The sequence below is a fragment of the Brienomyrus brachyistius genome, chromosome 6 (assembly GCF_023856365.1).
Source record: "Brienomyrus brachyistius isolate T26 chromosome 6, BBRACH_0.4, whole genome shotgun sequence".
Lineage (NCBI taxonomy): Eukaryota > Metazoa > Chordata > Actinopteri > Osteoglossiformes > Mormyridae > Brienomyrus > Brienomyrus brachyistius.
This window is the reverse complement of record NC_064538.1, coordinates 24,318,827-24,336,892: the sequence shown is the minus strand read 5'-3', so window position 1 is coordinate 24,336,892 and position 18,066 is coordinate 24,318,827. Positions and strand designations below refer to the sequence as shown.

The 18,066-nt window shown below is 41.0% G+C and overlaps 1 protein-coding gene and 1 long non-coding RNA gene across 5 annotated transcripts; one reads left to right on the top strand and one right to left on the bottom strand.

Moving 5' to 3' along the window:
• Positions 1–408: 408 nt before the first annotated feature.
• On the bottom strand, positions 409–17,965 carry LOC125744704 (uncharacterized). Of its 4 annotated transcripts, XR_007398483.1 has the most exons (4): positions 17,319–17,965; positions 17,172–17,233; positions 3,661–3,891; positions 409–2,802 (listed from the first exon to the last, which is right to left on the bottom strand). It is a non-coding gene; the product is annotated as an uncharacterized LOC125744704 (long non-coding RNA). The 4 variants fall into 4 exon arrangements; XR_007398482.1 differs by lacking the exon at positions 409–2,802 and having other exon boundaries at positions 3,158–3,891; XR_007398481.1 differs by lacking the exons at positions 409–2,802; positions 17,172–17,233; positions 17,319–17,965 and adding exons at positions 8,798–8,859; positions 8,945–9,576 and having other exon boundaries at positions 3,158–3,891.
• LOC125744701 (malate dehydrogenase, mitochondrial-like) lies at positions 9,719–11,113 on the top strand. The gene has a single exon (XM_049016817.1). It carries the CDS (start codon positions 9,808–9,810, stop codon positions 10,822–10,824), a length of 1,017 nt encoding a protein of 338 aa, XP_048872774.1. The 5' UTR covers positions 9,719–9,807; the 3' UTR covers positions 10,825–11,113.
• Positions 17,966–18,066: the final 101 nt, after the last annotated feature.

The window sequence follows — 18,066 nt, the reverse complement described above, 5'->3', positions numbered from 1 at the left end:
TGTATGCAGATCTCAAGGTTAGAGCACATTCTGTCAGCTTGCCTCAGTCCATTACACCATTTCTTGAAGACTTTCTTCAGAACAAGGATTTATATTGCTGGCATCACTGAAGATTTGTACATAAGAAAAAAAAACGTTTGTTTAATTCCAAACTGGGCATGGAACACCTAACTGAACAGAGCATACAGTAATTTCTGAAACTACGGTCTTCAACAAGGGGTCTGCAGAGAAACTGCAGTGGGTCCGTCAATCATTGCGTAATGACAAAACAGTTTTTGTGAAATTTTATGAAAAATGTCTAAATAAATGTTATATTAAATCAAGCCAGTAATAAATCAAACCACAGATCAATAATCAGTATAAACTCTATATAACTCTGAATTAAACACGTATGCTTAGTTATCCCGATTCTTTATTCAACTCAAATGTTATTGTACAAGTGCCCAATTGAGACAATAGGGTCTAGCGTAATGTAAAGTTAAAATGCTCTATGTTAACAGAACAGTAGAACAGTCACATACAATGTTACAAAATACAAAAATGTCCAAATTACTGAGATGCCCCTGCAGTCTAAATTACATGAACAGTGGACATTATAACAATAAAAGAAACCCTATTCACAGCCTATAGTATTGACTAAATTACCTGAACCATGCACACACAGACACACACGAACCTCAAAAAACTCTGAAATGAAATAGAAATGTTATGTAAAAATTGTAACAATAATAAGTCCTAATCAGTAATGTTTGTTTTGCCTTGTAAGCATGACGACAAATAAATTGATTAATGCGGCCATTTATTTTTATTCATTACCTCATAAATATACAGGTTAATATAGTTAATGCTTGTGTTAATATACTGTAGGCCAGGCCTAATCCATAACAGCGTTTTCTAATGTGTAAAGAGGGGGTCTCTGCAGTGTGTCTGTATCCACCAAGAGGTCCCTCCTCTGACCAAGATTGAAGTGCCCTGCTGTGGGTAAGCGTGGGATTCCACACATGTGGAAGTATGAGGCAATAGGGCAACCTGCTGAGTTACCCTGTCATATTATTTTAATTATAGAAGTGACATGAATGAGATCCCTTGTATCTCTATGGGGCTTAGCCTTTAGAGTTCTGACTATTGTATTTTACATTTCTTTATTTAGCAGAAACTTTTATTTGAAATGACAAGTAAGAAACGATTGGAGTCAGATAGCAGGGTGATCCAACGTCTGGACGGGCCTCACTCATGGGCATCACAAAGCTGCTTTAGACATATGCAGAACGATACAAAGAATAAAAGGAACACAAACCCAGCTTTAGCCGGCCACGCAATACTCTGTGGGGTCTCTGGCAGCAGAGTTTCTCCCAAGGAATCTTGTGTAAGATTTCGAAATACTCGAATCATTGGTGCATAATTATATCCCATGAATAATACAGTCATTGCTCAGGTACTGTTATTTTCCTGGGAATATTGCAGTGGTGGGCGGCATGGTGGAGCAGTGGTTAGCACTATCGCTTCACACCAGGTTCGAGTCTCTGCCTGGGTCACGTGTGTGGAGTTTGCATGTTCTCCCCATGTCGTCGTGGGGTTTCCTCTGGGTACTCCGGTTTCCCCCCACAGTCCAAAAACATGCTGAGGCTGATTGGACTTGCTAAATTGCCCGTAGGAGTGCATGTGTGAGTGAATGGTGTGTGAATGTGCCCTGCAATGGGCTGGCCACCCATCCTGGGTTGTTCCCTGCCTCGTGCCCATTGCTTCTGGGATAGGCTCCAGACCCCCCGCGACCTAGTAGGATAAGTGGTTCGGAAAATGGATATTGCAGTGGATCAATAGACAACCAGATCCCAGGATTAATGGTCAGCTGGAATCTTAACAATGAGGTTTTTGAGTTGCACACCAAGGGAGCAGAACTTTCCAACAAGGCGTGAATTTTCGATACCTTTACAATTTACAATGATTAAGGCAGTTGTTTATGACTCAGACCATTCACGTGACGCTGAACATGAATGTGTACACCACCTACAATAACATTGCACAATGTTTATTCCATTTAAGTATTACCTTTCTGTAACCTTTCTGTGATCTGAGAAAAGGGGCAGAGGAGCAGGGAGAGAGACAGTTGGGAAGGAAGGTTTATGAGTAGAGTGCGTGCAAGAGCCTGCTTGTGGGATGCATCTTCCTCAGTGGAGGTTGAGGTGAATCTAGCACATGTGCCAGAGTATGTGAGCCCAGTCTTTTCAGAGCTAATTTGACAGCTCCTCCCTGGGTGTGAAACACAGCACAATACCTGATGTTCTCCTCTTTCTCTGCTGGCTCCATTTTGCAAGAATTGTGCTGGTTATTCAACACAAATGGGAACATGGTTTGTCTCTCAAATGTAAATAAGCACTTAACACATTAACATCAATAAGCTAATACCTTAACAAGCCTGACAATCACATCTTACATAACTATGTATGACTAAATCATCCTTGTTAATTTGTCTGTCTGTGTGTGTGTGTGTGTGTGTGTGTGTGTGTGTGTCAGTCATCTAGGCAACCTAAAGATGTTTGTGGCCCCAATACTTGTGCTCCTACTCTTTATTGTTGGCCTGGTACTTGAGCCAGTTGGCTGCTATGGCTGGTTTTCCCTACCGCTATTGTAATTCGATTCAGAGCCTCATCAACAGCTCCGCTATCACTGAAGGCTTCATGAACCTTCTCTGGAATGTACAGTATACAGCAGGTTCTGGTTGACTTGTCTTGTTCTTGCTTCTCTCAGTTTGCAGGCTGTGTTCCATCACACAGCAGTAGCATTTGTGATGCTGTCACATTGCTGAAAAGAGAGGAAAAAAATGCTAAATAAAAATTTCAACTTAATTAAACTTGTTCAGGGATTATTTGGTACCGATACAATGCATTTACATAACGATGGAATAATTATTGTTGCATTGGAACCTTGGAAGATTCATTGCCGCACCAGTAAAACAGGGCATAGAGGGAACAGACCGCAGGGGCGCATGACAGTCAGTTATTATAGTGTCATCTGAAGACTATCAGCTCAGCTCTGGGGCTTTTGTAGCACTCGTGTCACTGAGAAACAGAGGACATAAGCTACTGGGACAGTTCTAGGTTTGGAAGGAGTGGTTTGAATAGCTTAAACGATGGATAAGTAGACCAGAGATAAAACCTTGGGTTTATAGCCGGCAATTTTACTGAAATTACACATACAACACACAATTACACATACACACAAAAGTAGCACAATCAATTTGGCTCAACTTCCTCTTTCCCTTCCCATTTTTTAGATCCAGGATAGGTTTTGGTAATTACTATCGTAGATTTAATTAGTTTTGACAACTAGACATTTCTTTTTTCTAAGATCGGTTTGTATACTTACTCTTGGGTTGATAATTAGATTCACTAAACTATTTACCTTCTTCCCTTCAGTAACTCTCAATCTGAAAGAGTCTGCAACTCTTACTATAGCGCCTTTCTTGAATGGACCTTTTAAATCAGCGTTCTTTTAGGATACAGCTGAAAATATACTATTCAACTCAAACCATAAGAACAACATGGCAAAAGAATTCAATACTGAAAAGTACATTACATGGGATGTTTTTATATGATTCAGTTCAATGTTCCGTTCAGTCCTCATCCATTTAATCAATGAGAGGTAATTGCACAATCCTACCACAATAACAGTGAGAAAGTCTTCCAGTAGGAAAAATAAAGTTCAAATCGTGTCCCTTCGAGCCGGTTGTGACGTTGTCTCAGCCTCTTAAAGCGCGAAATCCTTGGGCAAACCTCGCCGTCCGTTGTCCTCGTGCACGCGCGTCTCCTCACACATGCACACGCGCAAATGAACTTTCGTCGTTATCCCTCGATGCACGGGAATCTCTCCCGGGTGGAATAAAAACCTGGCCTGCACAACAGGCCATAAACATTATATTTTTTTAGTCAAAAGTGCTTAAATCTTAACAGTTGAAAAAGAAAAATAAACAGTTTACGTTTCGCAGTTAACTCAAAATGGCTACGGTATTTTCCCACTACACGTTAGCCTCATAAAATACTAATACACATTAAATAAATAAATAAAACAGCATTTGTGCATTCAGTTGTCAAGTAAAGCCGAAAAATAACCCATTTACTTTGAATTATGTTAACATTTTCCATTTGAAAACAAACTTCGGTTAAACCGTTTACTATATAACTTCTCTCAAACTCTATAAAAAACACAACAAAACTCACCAAAACTTCTCTGGTTAAGGTCGCTACCGTTTCAACAATCTGTAACACTGTTTTTTTAGAAATAAGATTCGTTTTCGTTTGCCTGCAAGGAAAGCTCATTGCAGCTGTTTTTGTAGATGTTTTAGGTTATGGTGGCATTTTTTGTATGTTTGCCTCTAAAACGGCTTTGGACTCTACCGTACCTCTATGCTTTCATATCTAAGCCTGGACATTCAACTCATCAAGGTGATGAAATAGTCTCTGAAGCTGGCCTCCAATACCTGTGTGTGCACTCTCACTGGTATATTTATATATGCAAAACAATTATTGGTTCGTTACCATCGCATCTCTATGTTTTCTAATAGTTAACCAACAATACATAATCTCAGGTAATAATAATAATATTCTCATTCTTATTAACCCATTATAACAACTGAATTTCATAAGGTTGCATTTTGCTATAACATACCTTCTTCCTGGAACTTATGACAAAATCAGTTAAAACTTCATTTATTTCACTTTCTGGTTGGAAATCTTGTAAGGTACCATTGTGAATGTATTGGATTGTGTTTTGTCATACACTTCATCTTTTCTTTAATCTGCCTTTGTGTACGATTATGTTTTATGTTGTGTGCTATGTTTTAACCTTGTGCTGCTGTTTCTTGGCTAGGGCTCGCTTAGAAAAGGGACTTTGTCTCAGTGTGACACTCTGGTTAAATAAAAGAAAAATGAAATAAACTGACTGCTTGGGATATTTCTCCTAAACCAACCCGAAGGCGTAGGTTTGGTTTCAACGTTGGTAAGGACAAAATCAACCTCCAAACTCCCGTCCCCCTATAACACACACAGTACTCCCAGAGTATTTATAGGGACATGTCCTTACTGTCCGTACCCAAAGCCACACCCTTGAATCAGTCTGATAGCTACCAGGTCTGCTTGCTTGGCTGAATCGATGAAGCACTGCATAAAAACTCCACAAACACCATGGATGGCCAAGTACTTAAGATGACTAAACATCTTCCTTCGTCTCTGTGTCCCTCCTGTGCCTGACTGTGATGGAGAATGTAGGTAAGACGGACCAGAAATGTGAAGTCGCACCGCACTCTTGGTAACATTCTGCCCCTGGGTGATAAAGGACATAAACACGTTGTGTTTTAATATGTTTGTAAGTTTGTACGGCTGCTATGTTGACCAGGTCTGTCTTATAAAAGAGACTTTAGAGGATTTTATTGTTGCTACTTTTCTTGCGTTTCAAACTGCCTTTCCAAAATGATGATTGTGGGGTGTAGTGACATTCCAGACTGATGGGCCACTGACAGTATGCAAACACCTACAGGTGTGGGACACCTGTGTCATCAATATTGTGTAGACCACTGACTTTGAAAAAAACAGTGTGTCACTCCAAAGTTGTAACACTTTAGTAATCAAACTACATAAAATTTCAGAACATCTCATTCACCTATGTGTAGCCAACCCCTGTGTCTATAAGCTTCAGAGCTCAAAAGTCCTGGCTAGAAATGTTTATAATGTGATTTTTTTATTTCTGAAAAGGCTAACTTTTATGGCGCAGGCAGGAAAAAGTTGACGATCCACTACCGCTCCAAGACAAAAATGGTGTTTAATAAAGAAAAACGGAACACCCTGGGGTAAAATACTAAATAAAATGACCACGAAGGATCCAAAACAACCTGGGAGAAACCACTAATTAACAAAACTAAGGAACTAGGCTAAACAGAGGAGCAGGACTAGAAAACCAAGCACACAGGTCACAACTAACACTGACCACGGACGGACAAACGGACGAACGAATGAACGTGTACGCACGCGCACACATACTGTCATGCATTGATCCAGGGAAGCACAAGCGGAGACAAGTCTGGGATTACGGGTTTTAATGGTGCATAAAGCGAGCCAAAACGTAGACAGACAATACAATGACCTGTATGGGCAAACAAACTGAATACATTGGACTGACGACGGTAACCGGAAACAGCTGGTGAACACGGGGAATCCACACTAGGTCAGCGAGAGGGCGTGACACGCAGGAGGAGCAGACGATCGGGGCAGGACACATACATACATACACACACCCACGGACTCCACCGTCAACTATGTTTAAGTGATTGGCTAATGAATAATGAAGAATTTGTTCTGCTACTAAATTAAATGCATTTACAGTAAATCACTGTGGTAGCTCTGAGGCTAGCAAGCTGTGCCAGCAATCGGAAGGTTGCTGATTTGAATCCTGTGAATGCCAGCAATGATCTAACTCTAGTGGGCCCTGAACCTACAATTGCTTTATATTGGGAATGCTGTTAAATATTTATAAAATATTTTAGTACATTCATAGCGATATTCTTTTTTCGAGAGGCAAACAAACTACAAACAAATCAAAAACAGTAAGTCTGGTAAAAAACTGATATTGCATGCTAGGATACTGTTTACGGTCACGATATTTTATTCTCTAAATCTAACACGTGCAATTACATTTATAACTATTCATACATTTAACAAAATAAACATTTTTAAAGATTTATAAAATAGAATTCCTGTAGAGTGTGTAAGCCGCCATGTTGAAATTGCGTCACAGGGGCAACTCGGACAAGAAAACTCTTCGTTGACCTGTCTTGGCCACCTTACCGCACTGATGGGAATGAGCAGGATGTGACTGTGGCAAAATGTACTGACCTGTAACGTACTGCAATTAAATAAACTCTCATGAACTATTTTTCTTGGCCCGTGTTGTTTTTTGGTTTGTGAAGCAGAAAGGTTAATTGTGATTTTTTTTTTTTGACAGAGGTTCTGATTCGTTTTGCGATGTAATTTTTTTAAAAGTCAAGCTTCAGAATTAAACATGATCTCCTTAGTATCAAGTCGGCGACTTTACGTAGGGGATCTTATAATATAACAAGATCTTATAACAGCAAACAGGCTACGTTAGCAGCATCATCCTAAGCAGTTAGATAACACGTTTATCGAGCAGATGAACAGAAAAAAGCAGAAGAATCTCCTGTAAAAACATCAAAAAATGATTTGATCAACGTTCACTAGACCCTGAATGAAAAAAATCCTGGATCAATAACGGCTGCTAATGAAGTTCTGATAATATAATAAAGTTTATGGAGACAGTGTCTTGCAATTGCATGTCTTTTATATTTATTTATTTATTTATTTAAAACAAATAATACCAAACTTGGGGCGGCATTGTGGTGCAGTGGTTAGCATTGTTGCCTCACACCTCTGGGTCCCGGGTTCGAGTTTCCGCCTGGGTTACATGTGTGTGGAGTTTGCATGTTCTTCCCATGTCGTCATGGGGTTTCCTCCAGGTACTCCAGTTTCCCCTCACAGTCCAAAAACATGCTGAGGCTAATTGGACTTGCTAAATTGCCCGTAGGAGTGCATGTGTGAGTGAATGGAGTGAGTGTGCCCTGCGATGGGCTGTCCCCCCATCCTGGGTTGTTCCCTGCCACGTGCCATTCTGGCATAAGCTCCGGGGACCCCCCGCGACCCAGTAGGATAAGCAGTTTGGAAAATGGATGGATGGAGAGAATACCATACTTTGTGCATTGTGACACGACGGCCTGCTGGCAATCAGCACTATACAGGCTAACAATAATCATGGTATCCACAGCGTTGGCCCAACCATTAAACCAATGCAGGGAGGATGTGAAGGACAGCAGGACAGGAGATGCCTGCTACACAGGTGTGCTCACTGTGTTTAAACTCTGGCAGGACAATATCATTAAACTTACTGACAGTTAAATATATATTACAAATTGTATTGTTGTGTGTAACATGTTGGATGCAATTTCGCTGCCGTCTCCACTATCTGGAGGATTCATTGCAGAAGCAAGAATAACGTCATGTCATTTTATTAGTTTTCTTTTTTTTTTAAGAAAAACGTCCGACGAACGTCCTATAAGTAGATATACAGAAAATGAAGCAGATCTCTGTATAATTCAGCTTCACAAACAAGCAAGTACTCCTAATTGGATACAGGGTTCTTGTTTTTAATAACCCGAAAATGAGTTTCAGCATTCAGATTAATATCCGACTTTGAATACTACGGTTTCAAGTAAATAAACAGCTAAATTGATTAAAAAAAAGAGATTTAAAAACGTAAGTTGAAACATGTGGTGTGAAAAGTAATAGCTTTATAAGACATCATCTGCCGTGACTCGGATTCGAACCGGGGCTGTTGCGGCCACAACGCAAAGTACTAACCACTATACGATCACGGCAAGCCACACGTAATTGAAAAATAACACTCGTTCGTGTTTGTGTGGAGCACTTCCTAACTTCCTGTTAGGAAGAAGACTGTGTGTAACCCCTATGTTCACGTGTTTTAATAATTGTTCTACCCAGATCGGTGGAACAATTATTAAAACACGTGAACATAGGAAGAAGACTGTGTGTAACCCCTAACAGAGAACATAAAAAGCCCGGTCACCTATCCATCAAAATAATGCATTTTAACAAAAACGACATTAAACGACACACGAATAATTATTCACAAACGTAATCAAAAGCAAAGCTACAAACCTTTATACAGTATAACTGAAAATACATTCCTTGTACGCGACCGCCGAAACACTACGTACCGTCTCGCTGTCCACGGGGCAAACTGAGGTGCCCGGAAGAAGGCATCAGCAGTTGGTACTTTCTTTAAGGGAAATACACACAAACATCCAGTATAAAAAATTTATAAGTTTAAATTATAAAAACCAAACCACACTGGTTACACTTACACATAGTTTTTTATGTTAAGATCCATTGCACACCGCTGGTCCTAATCTCTAGTGACAAAGCCGGCGTCAGGAGCCGGACGGGTTAGGCGCACCACGAGGCGCTGTGGGATTCCGCCCAGGACTAGCTGCTGAAGCTCGGCTAGCACCAGCGAGTCGGTTTTCGCTTACCGCCCGTAAAACAATCGAGTGCCACCTACCGCCACGCCGCGCAATTCCGGCGATTCTGAACAATTTTGCCAGTACGATTTTGTTTGGATTTCCCCGTCTTGATCTCTGAAATCGCAAATTTCAACCCTCTTGCTGTGTCCTAAGCAGTCAAATAACACGTTTATTGAGCAGATGAAGAGAAGAAAGCAAAGGAATCTGCTGTAACCTTTGTAGGCGCTCATATTATCTGTTGGCTATTTTTTACGGTGGAAAGTAATGGACTGGGAAGAAAATTCGGCCCAATATACAGGGGGCAATATCAGGTTATTTATAATATGAGCAAAGCGACGGATATTAATTTGGTCTTTGATTATTAATTATTTAATTAATTGTTATTAAAACTGCATGATACATTAGTCTTAAGCAGCGAACTAGTGTTTACTGTAGCATTTGTGGCTACCCTATGGAAATAGCCTATATGTTCAGAAAAGTCACGTACACAAAATGCATTTCTTTCACTCCCGAAATGCATTTCGTCCACAAAGTGACGTTCTTCCATTCTGTTCCAGTCCGTGTCCAATGAGATGTTGCGTGCCTAGCTAGCGTTTTACGTAGTTGCTCACGTGATATTAGTTCTAGAACCTAGGGTGGGTGATAAGGGAGAGTCTGCAGAATTCTCATTTCATTTTCAGCGTACCAGCAAAGCAGTAGTGATAATGTTCTCTCGGATAGCCAGATCAGCTGTGAGTATTGCTCGCAGCTTCTGCAGCTCTTCCCAGAGCAATACAAAGGTGACAGTGTTGGGTGCATCTGGGGGCATCGGCCAGCCCCTGTCACTGCTGCTTAAGAAGAGTCCACTGGTCAGCCAGCTCTCGCTTTATGACGTTGTCCACACCCTCGGAGTGGCTGCAGACCTCAGTCACATTGAGACCAGGGCCCAGGTCACTGGCTACGTCGGCCCTGAACAACTCCCGCAAGCTCTGAAGGGGAGTGAAGTTGTCGTCATTCCTGCTGGAGTGCCCAGGAAGCCCGGGATGACACGGGATGACCTCTTCGGTACCAACGCCTCCATCGTGGCCACCCTGGCTGATGCCTGTGCCCGCAACTGCCCTGAAGCTATGATTTGTCTAATCACCAACCCGGTAAACTCCACTGTTCCCATAGCTTCAGAGATTCTTAGGAAGCATGGAGTTTACAACCCTAAGCGGGTCTTTGGTGTGACGACGCTAGACATCGTCAGGGCTAACACCTTCGTGGCCGAACTCACGGGACTGAATCCTGCTCATGTCAACGTCCCTGTAGTTGGTGGCCATGCGGGCAAGACCATAATTCCGGTCTTATCTCGGTGCACTCCCAAAATGGAGTTTAGTGCGGATACTCTCGCTAACCTCACGAGGCGTATCCAAGACGCAGGCACTGAGGTGGTCAAGGCGAAGGCTGGGGCAGGCTCTGCCACCCTCTCCATGGCATATGCAGGGGCTAGGTTCGCCGTGTCCCTGCTGGATGCCATGAATGGCAAAGAAGGGGTCATCGAATGTGCATTCGTCAGGTCAGAGGAAGGCGAATGCACATACTTTTCCACCCCTCTCCTCCTCGGCAGACACGGAGTGGAACGAAACCTGGGCCTTGGCAAGCTCTCCGCCTTGGAGACCAAGCTGGTGGCCGAAGCACTGGATGAGCTGAAGGCCTCCATTAAGAAGGGGGAGGACTTTGCGAGGGCGCCAACACATTAATGCTGCCTCTTCTGGATGAAGAATTACCCTGGCTTTGGATGTTTGTAAACTCTTTTAAAAGATACTGTTAACATTTAAAATGTACCAAAAAACATTTAAAATGTGTTACTGTTTGCCAAAGGGTAATGCGTAAGAACACAATGTTCTGCTGGTTCAGTTGCTGAATTTAGTAGATTTTTCTGAATGTGAAATATAACGTGAACCATTAATACTTTGAAAATGGACACTGAAAGTTCAGATATTTTGTTTGTAATTATAAAAGAAAATAAAACAGGATGTTTATAACTTATGACTGCTTTGTCTGTCTACTCTATATACAGTACATGCATGCTTATTTTTTCCTGAATTTTCTGAATTGTTTGTTGTGGAAGTAGCAGTAAAAACAATAAAACTCTAATAATAGTTTAAGGAAATGGTTTCACATGAAACTCAATCAGGTTCTCTTTGTGTTAACTATAATTCTGGACTGTTGGTAGACGATTACGTTCAGGTTGTAGACAAGTAAAATAAATTTGAAAAAAAAAACACTGAATCTCTTGAGCTCTGGACATGCAAGAATTTATTTCCAGATTTACCCCTTTGTCCGTTAGTCTGGTGTATAGTTATTGTGTTGAAACCACAATAAGGTACTTATACTGGCAACAGAAACCTCAGACATTTTTTTCGAAGTACAGCTGTACTTGGTCTTCAGTCCACAAAACTGCAAACAAGATCCAATCCATGTATGTCAGGGGTAATCGCTGGAAGGCCGGTGTCCTGGAGGTTTTCCATCCTACTTGAACAGTCTTTTCTGGTGGTTATCTACCTGAGACCAGGTGTGAATGCTGTGAAATGCGGTAGGATGCAGGACACTGGCCCTCCAGGACCAGAATTGATTACCCCTGACCTATGTAATTGACTGTATCTTTCATTGGTTTTTGTTTTATGAGACACAAGGTAGTCAATGAGAAATGTAAATAAGCTACAAGCCCAGCTCATCATCTACACAGAGCTGACTAAGAATCTTGGGCTTCCCATCCATCTCTTCTGGGTTCTCTAGTGGTGAACTGGTTTCCACATCCTGCTCTGGAGAGATACATCCCAAAAGCAGTGACTCCCCTCCAGGTAGGCCAACAAAGCTTGGTCTGCAGACTAACTGAAGTGGAAAGCGGCACAGGGCTCCATGCTGGCTTGGACAACTGGGTGCTCAGTGTCACTACACTCTGTAGACAAATTGATGAAGTTCAGGTGAGATGATGCGAGACCCCTGGGGGTTTCATGGGGGAGTAAATACAGAAAAACATCCAGACTGACTAAGCATCACACTGACAAAGGTTAATTTTCTTAAATTTAAGTTTAAATTTAATTGGCCATTTTATGCATCTCCAGATTTTTTTTTTTTTTTGCAGAAACACCACATGGCTACATATTACAGTTTTTTCCAATCATTTTTTCACTAGTTATAGAACATTGATGTTATTTTCCAAAACTCTAGTCACAGAACACAATATGGTAACCACTTGTAACACACACTCTCCAACATTCAAAACATTGCTTTTTGCGTTCATATTTATAAAGAAACATTACATTCAGAGAATCATAGTAAAATTTGTTTAGATCGGCCACACACAAGCTACTAATAGTTCCACTGTTTGGTTGTCCTTCCAAGCATTAGATATAGTAATACAGAATTTTTGACACCTGTTTCATTGTGGTGCTTCATATAACATTGTTGTAAAGGGAAAAAACATGCATATACAGATGCAGTGGAATCATTTAAACAAATCCAAAATTTATTGATAAAATACACAGCATAAATTCTCACAACTAAAGTTCTGCAATGTTCCTAACCTGCCTTACAAAAAACTAAATGTGGATTTGGCCACAGGTTCTCATCCACATCACTGAATCAATGAATGTTTTCTCTTGCCAAGCATCTTGGAAAGAATCTTCTGGCATGGCGAATCTAGGCCTGACGCTGGTCTAAAGTCATGTCACTGCATGCCTCATCCATGGCTTGGACAGTTGAAAAAAAAATGTGCAATAGGGTTGAGGAAAGGAGAGTATGATATGTACTGTCTCCATAAACAATTATTGGTTCGTTACCATCGCATCTCTATGTTTTCTAATAGTTAACCAACAATACATAATCTCAGGTAATAATAATAATATTCTCATTCTTATTAACCCATTATAACAACTGAATTTCATAAGGTTGCATTTTGCTATAACATACCTTCTTCCTGGAACTTATGACAAAATCAGTTAAAACTTCATTTATTTCACTTTCTGGTTGGAAATCTTGTAAGGTACCATTGTGAATGTATTGGATTGTGTTTTGTCATACACTTCATCTTTTCTTTAATCTGCCTTTGTGTACGATTATGTTTTATGTTGTGTGCTATGTTTTAACCTTGTGCTGCTGTTTCTTGGCTAGGGCTCGCTTAGAAAAGGGACTTTGTCTCAGTGTGACACTCTGGTTAAATAAAAGAAAAATGAAATAAACTGACTGCTTGGGATATTTCTCCTAAACCAACCCGAAGGCGTAGGTTTGGTTTCAACGTTGGTAAGGACAAAATCAACCTCCAAACTCCCGTCCCCCTATAACACACACAGTACTCCCAGAGTATTTATAGGGACATGTCCTTACTGTCCGTACCCAAAGCTACACCCTTGAATCAGTCTGATAGCTACCAGGTCTGCTTGCTTGGCTGAATCGATGAAGCACTGCATAAAAACTCCACAAACACCATGGATGGCCAAGTACTTAAGATAACTAAACATCTTCCTTCGCCTCTGTGTCCCTCCTGTGCCTGACTGTGATGGAGAATGTAGGTAAGACGGACCAGAAATGTGAAGTCGCACCGCACTCTTGGTAACATTCTGCCCCTGGGTGATAAAGGACATAAACACGTTGTGTTTTCATATGTTTGTAAGTTTGTACGGCTGCTATGTTGACCAGGTCTGTCTTATAAAAGAGACTTTAGAGGATTTTATTGTTGCTACTTTTCTTGCGTTTCAAACTGCCTTTCCAAAATGATGATTGTGGGGTGTAGTGACATTCCAGACTGATGGGCCACTGACAGTATGCAAACACCTACAGGTGTGGGACACCTGTGTCATCAATATTGTGTAGACCACTGACTTTGAAAAAAACAGTGTGTCACTCCAAAGTTGTAACACTTTAGTAATCAAACTACATAAAATTTCAGAACATCTCATTCACCTATGTGTAGCCAACCCCTGTGTCTATAAGCTTCAGAGCTCAAAAGTCCTGGCTAGAAATGTTTATAATGTGATTTTTTTATTTCTGAAAAGGCTAACTTTTATGGCGCAGGCAGGAAAAAGGTGACGATCCACTACCGCTCCAAGACAAAAATGGTGTTTAATAAAGAAAAACGGAACACCCTGGGGTAAAATACTAAATAAAATGACCACGAAGGATCCAAAACAACCTGGGAGAAACCACTAATTAACAAAACTAAGGAACTAAGCTAAACAGAGGAGCAGGACTAGAAAACCAAGCACACAGGTCACAACTAACACTGACCACGGACGGACAAACGGACGAACGAATGAACGTGTACGCACGCGCACACATACTGTCATGCATTGATCCAGGGAAGCACAAGCGGAGACAAGTCTGGGATTACGGGTTTTAATGGTGCATAAAGCGAGCCAAAACGTAGACAGACAATACAATGACCTGTATGGGCAAACAAACTGAATACATTGGACTGACGACGGTAACCGGAAACAGCTGGTGAACACGGGGAATCCACACTAGGTCAGCGAGAGGGCGTGACACGCAGGAGGAGCAGACAATCGGGGCAGGACACATACATACATACACACACCCACGGACTCCACCGTCAACTATGTTTAAGTGATTGGCTAATGAATAATGAAGAATTTGTTCTGCTACTAAATTAAATGCATTTACAGTAAATCACTGTGGTAGCTCTGAGGCTAGCAAGCTGTGCCAGCAATCGGAAGGTTGCTGATTTGAATCCTGTGAATGCCAGCAATGATCTAACTCTAGTGGGCCCTGAACCTACAATTGCTTTATATTGGGAATGCTGTTAAATATTTATAAAATATTTTAGTACATTCATAGCGATATTCTTTTTTCGAGAGGCAAACAAACTACAAACAAATCAAAAACAGTAAGTCTGGTAAAAAACTGATATTGCATGCTAGGATACTGTTTACGGTCACGATATTTTATTCTCTAAATCTAACACGTGCAATTACATTTATAACTATTCATACATTTAACAAAATAAACATTTTTAAAGATTTATAAAATAGAATTCCTGTAGAGTGTGTAAGCCGCCATGTTGAAATTGCGTCACAGGGGCAACTCGGACAAGAAAACTCTTCGTTGACCTGTCTTGGCCACCTTACCGCACTGATGGGAATGAGCAGGATGTGACTGTGGCAAAATGTACTGACCTGTAACGTACTGCAATTAAATAAACTCTCATGAACTATTTTTCTTGGCCCGTGTTGTTTTTTGGTTTGTGAAGCAGAAAGGTTAATTGTGATTTTTTTTTTTGACAGAGGTTCTGATTCGTTTTGCGATGTAATTTTTTTAAAAGTCAAGCTTCAGAATTAAACATGATCTCCTTAGTATCAAGTCGGCGACTTTACGTAGGGGATCTTATAATATAACAAGATCTTATAACAGCAAACAGGCTACGTTAGCAGCATCATCCTAAGCAGTTAGATAACACGTTTATCGAGCAGATGAACAGAAAAAAGCAGAAGAATCTCCTGTAAAAACATCAAAAAATGATTTGATCAACGTTCACTAGACCCTGAATGAAAAAAATCCTGGATCAATAACGGCTGCTAATGAAGTTCTGATAATATAATAAAGTTTATGGAGACAGTGTCTTGCAATTGCATGTCTTTTATATTTATTTATTTATTTATTTAAAACAAATAATACCAAACTTGGGGCGGCATTGTGGTGCAGTGGTTAGCATTGTTGCCTCACACCTCTGGGTCCCGGGTTCGAGTTTCCGCCTGGGTTACATGTGTGTGGAGTTTGCATGTTCTTCCCATGTCGTCATGGGGTTTCCTCCAGGTACTCCAGTTTCCCCTCACAGTCCAAAAACATGCTGAGGCTAATTGGACTTGCTAAATTGCCCGTAGGAGTGCATGTGTGAGTGAATGGAGTGAGTGTGCCCTGCGATGGGCTGTCCCCCCATCCTGGGTTGTTCCCTGCCACGTGCCATTCTGGCATAAGCTCCGGGGACCCCCCGCGACCCAGTAGGATAAGCAGTTTGGAAAATGGATGGATGGAGAGAATACCATACTTTGTGCATTGTGACACGACGGCCTGCTGGCAATCAGCACTATACAGGCTAACAATAATCATGGTATCCACAGCGTTGGCCCAACCATTAAACCAATGCAGGGAGGATGTGAAGGACAGCAGGACAGGAGATGCCTGCTACACAGGTGTGCTCACTGTGTTTAAACTCTGGCAGGACAATATCATTAAACTTACTGACAGTTAAATATATATTACAAATTGTATTGTTGTGTGTAACATGTTGGATGCAATTTCGCTGCCGTCTCCACTATCTGGAGGATTCATTGCAGAAGCAAGAATAACGTCATGTCATTTTATTAGTTTTCTTTTTTTTTTTAAGAAAAACGTCCGACGAACGTCCTATAAGTAGATATACAGAAAATGAAGCAGATCTCTGTATAATTCAGCTTCACAAACAAGCAAGTACTCCTAATTGGATACAGGGTTCTTGTTTTTAATAACCCGAAAATGAGTTTCAGCATTCAGATTAATATCCGACTTTGAATACTACGGTTTCAAGTAAATAAACAGCTAAATTGATTAAAAAAAAGAGATTTAAAAACGTAAGTTGAAACATGTGGTGTGAAAAGTAATAGCTTTATAAGACATCATCTGCCGTGACTCGGATTCGAACCGGGGCTGTTGCGGCCACAACGCAAAGTACTAACCACTATACGATCACGGCAAGCCACACGTAATTGAAAAATAACACTCGTTCGTGTTTGTGTGGAGCACTTCCTAACTTCCTGTTAGGAAGAAGACTGTGTGTAACCCCTATGTTCACGTGTTTTAATAATTGTTCTACCCAGATCGGTGGAACAATTATTAAAACACGTGAACATAGGAAGAAGACTGTGTGTAACCCCTAACAGAGAACATAAAAAGCCCGGTCACCTATCCATCAAAATAATGCATTTTAACAAAAACGACATTAAACGACACACGAATAATTATTCACAAACGTAATCAAAAGCAAAGCTACAAACCTTTATACAGTATAACTGAAAATACATTCCTTGTACGCGACCGCCGAAACACTACGTACCGTCTCGCTGTCCACGGGGCAAACTGAGGTGCCCGGAAGAAGGCATCAGCAGTTGGTACTTTCTTTAAGGGAAATACACACAAACATCCAGTATAAAAAATTTATAAGTTTAAATTATAAAAACCAAACCACACTGGTTACACTTACACATAGTTTTTTATGTTAAGATCCATTGCACACCGCTGGTCCTAATCTCTAGTGACAAAGCCGGCGTCAGGAGCCGGACGGGTTAGGCGCACCACGAGGCGCTGTGGGATTCCGCCCAGGACTAGCTGCTGAAGCTCGGCTAGCACCAGCGAGTCGGTTTTCGCTTACCGCCCGTAAAACAATCGAGTGCCACCTACCGCCACGCCGCGCAATTCCGGCGATTCTGAACAATTTTGCCAGTACGATTTTGTTTGGATTTCCCCGTCTTCATCTCTGAAATCGCAAATTTCAACCCTCTTGCTGTGTCCTAAGCAGTCAAATAACACGTTTATTGAGCAGATGAAGAGAAGAAAGCAAAGGAATCTGCTGTAACCTTTGTAGGCGCTCATATTATCTGTTGGCTATTTTTTACGGTGGAAAGTAATGGACTGGGAAGAAAATTCGGCCCAATATACAGGGGGCAATATCAGGTTATTTATAATATGAGCAAAGCGACGGATATTAATTTGGTCTTTGATTATTAATTATTTAATTAATTGTTATTAAAACTGCATGATACATTAGTCTTAAGCAGCGAACTAGTGTTTACTGTAGCATTTGTGGCTACCCTATGGAAATAGCCTATATGTTCAGAAAAGTCACGTACACAAAATGCATTTCTTTCACTCCCGAAATGCATTTCGTCCACAAAGTGACGTTCTTCCATTCTGTTCCAGTCCGTGTCCAATGAGATGTTGCGTGCCTAGCT

Bases quoted from the DNA above. Each gene is read 5' to 3' on its own strand.
- LOC125744701 (XM_049016817.1), top strand. From the start codon at position 9,808: ATGTTCTCTCGGATAGCCAGATCAGCTGTGAGTATTGCTCGCAGCTTC.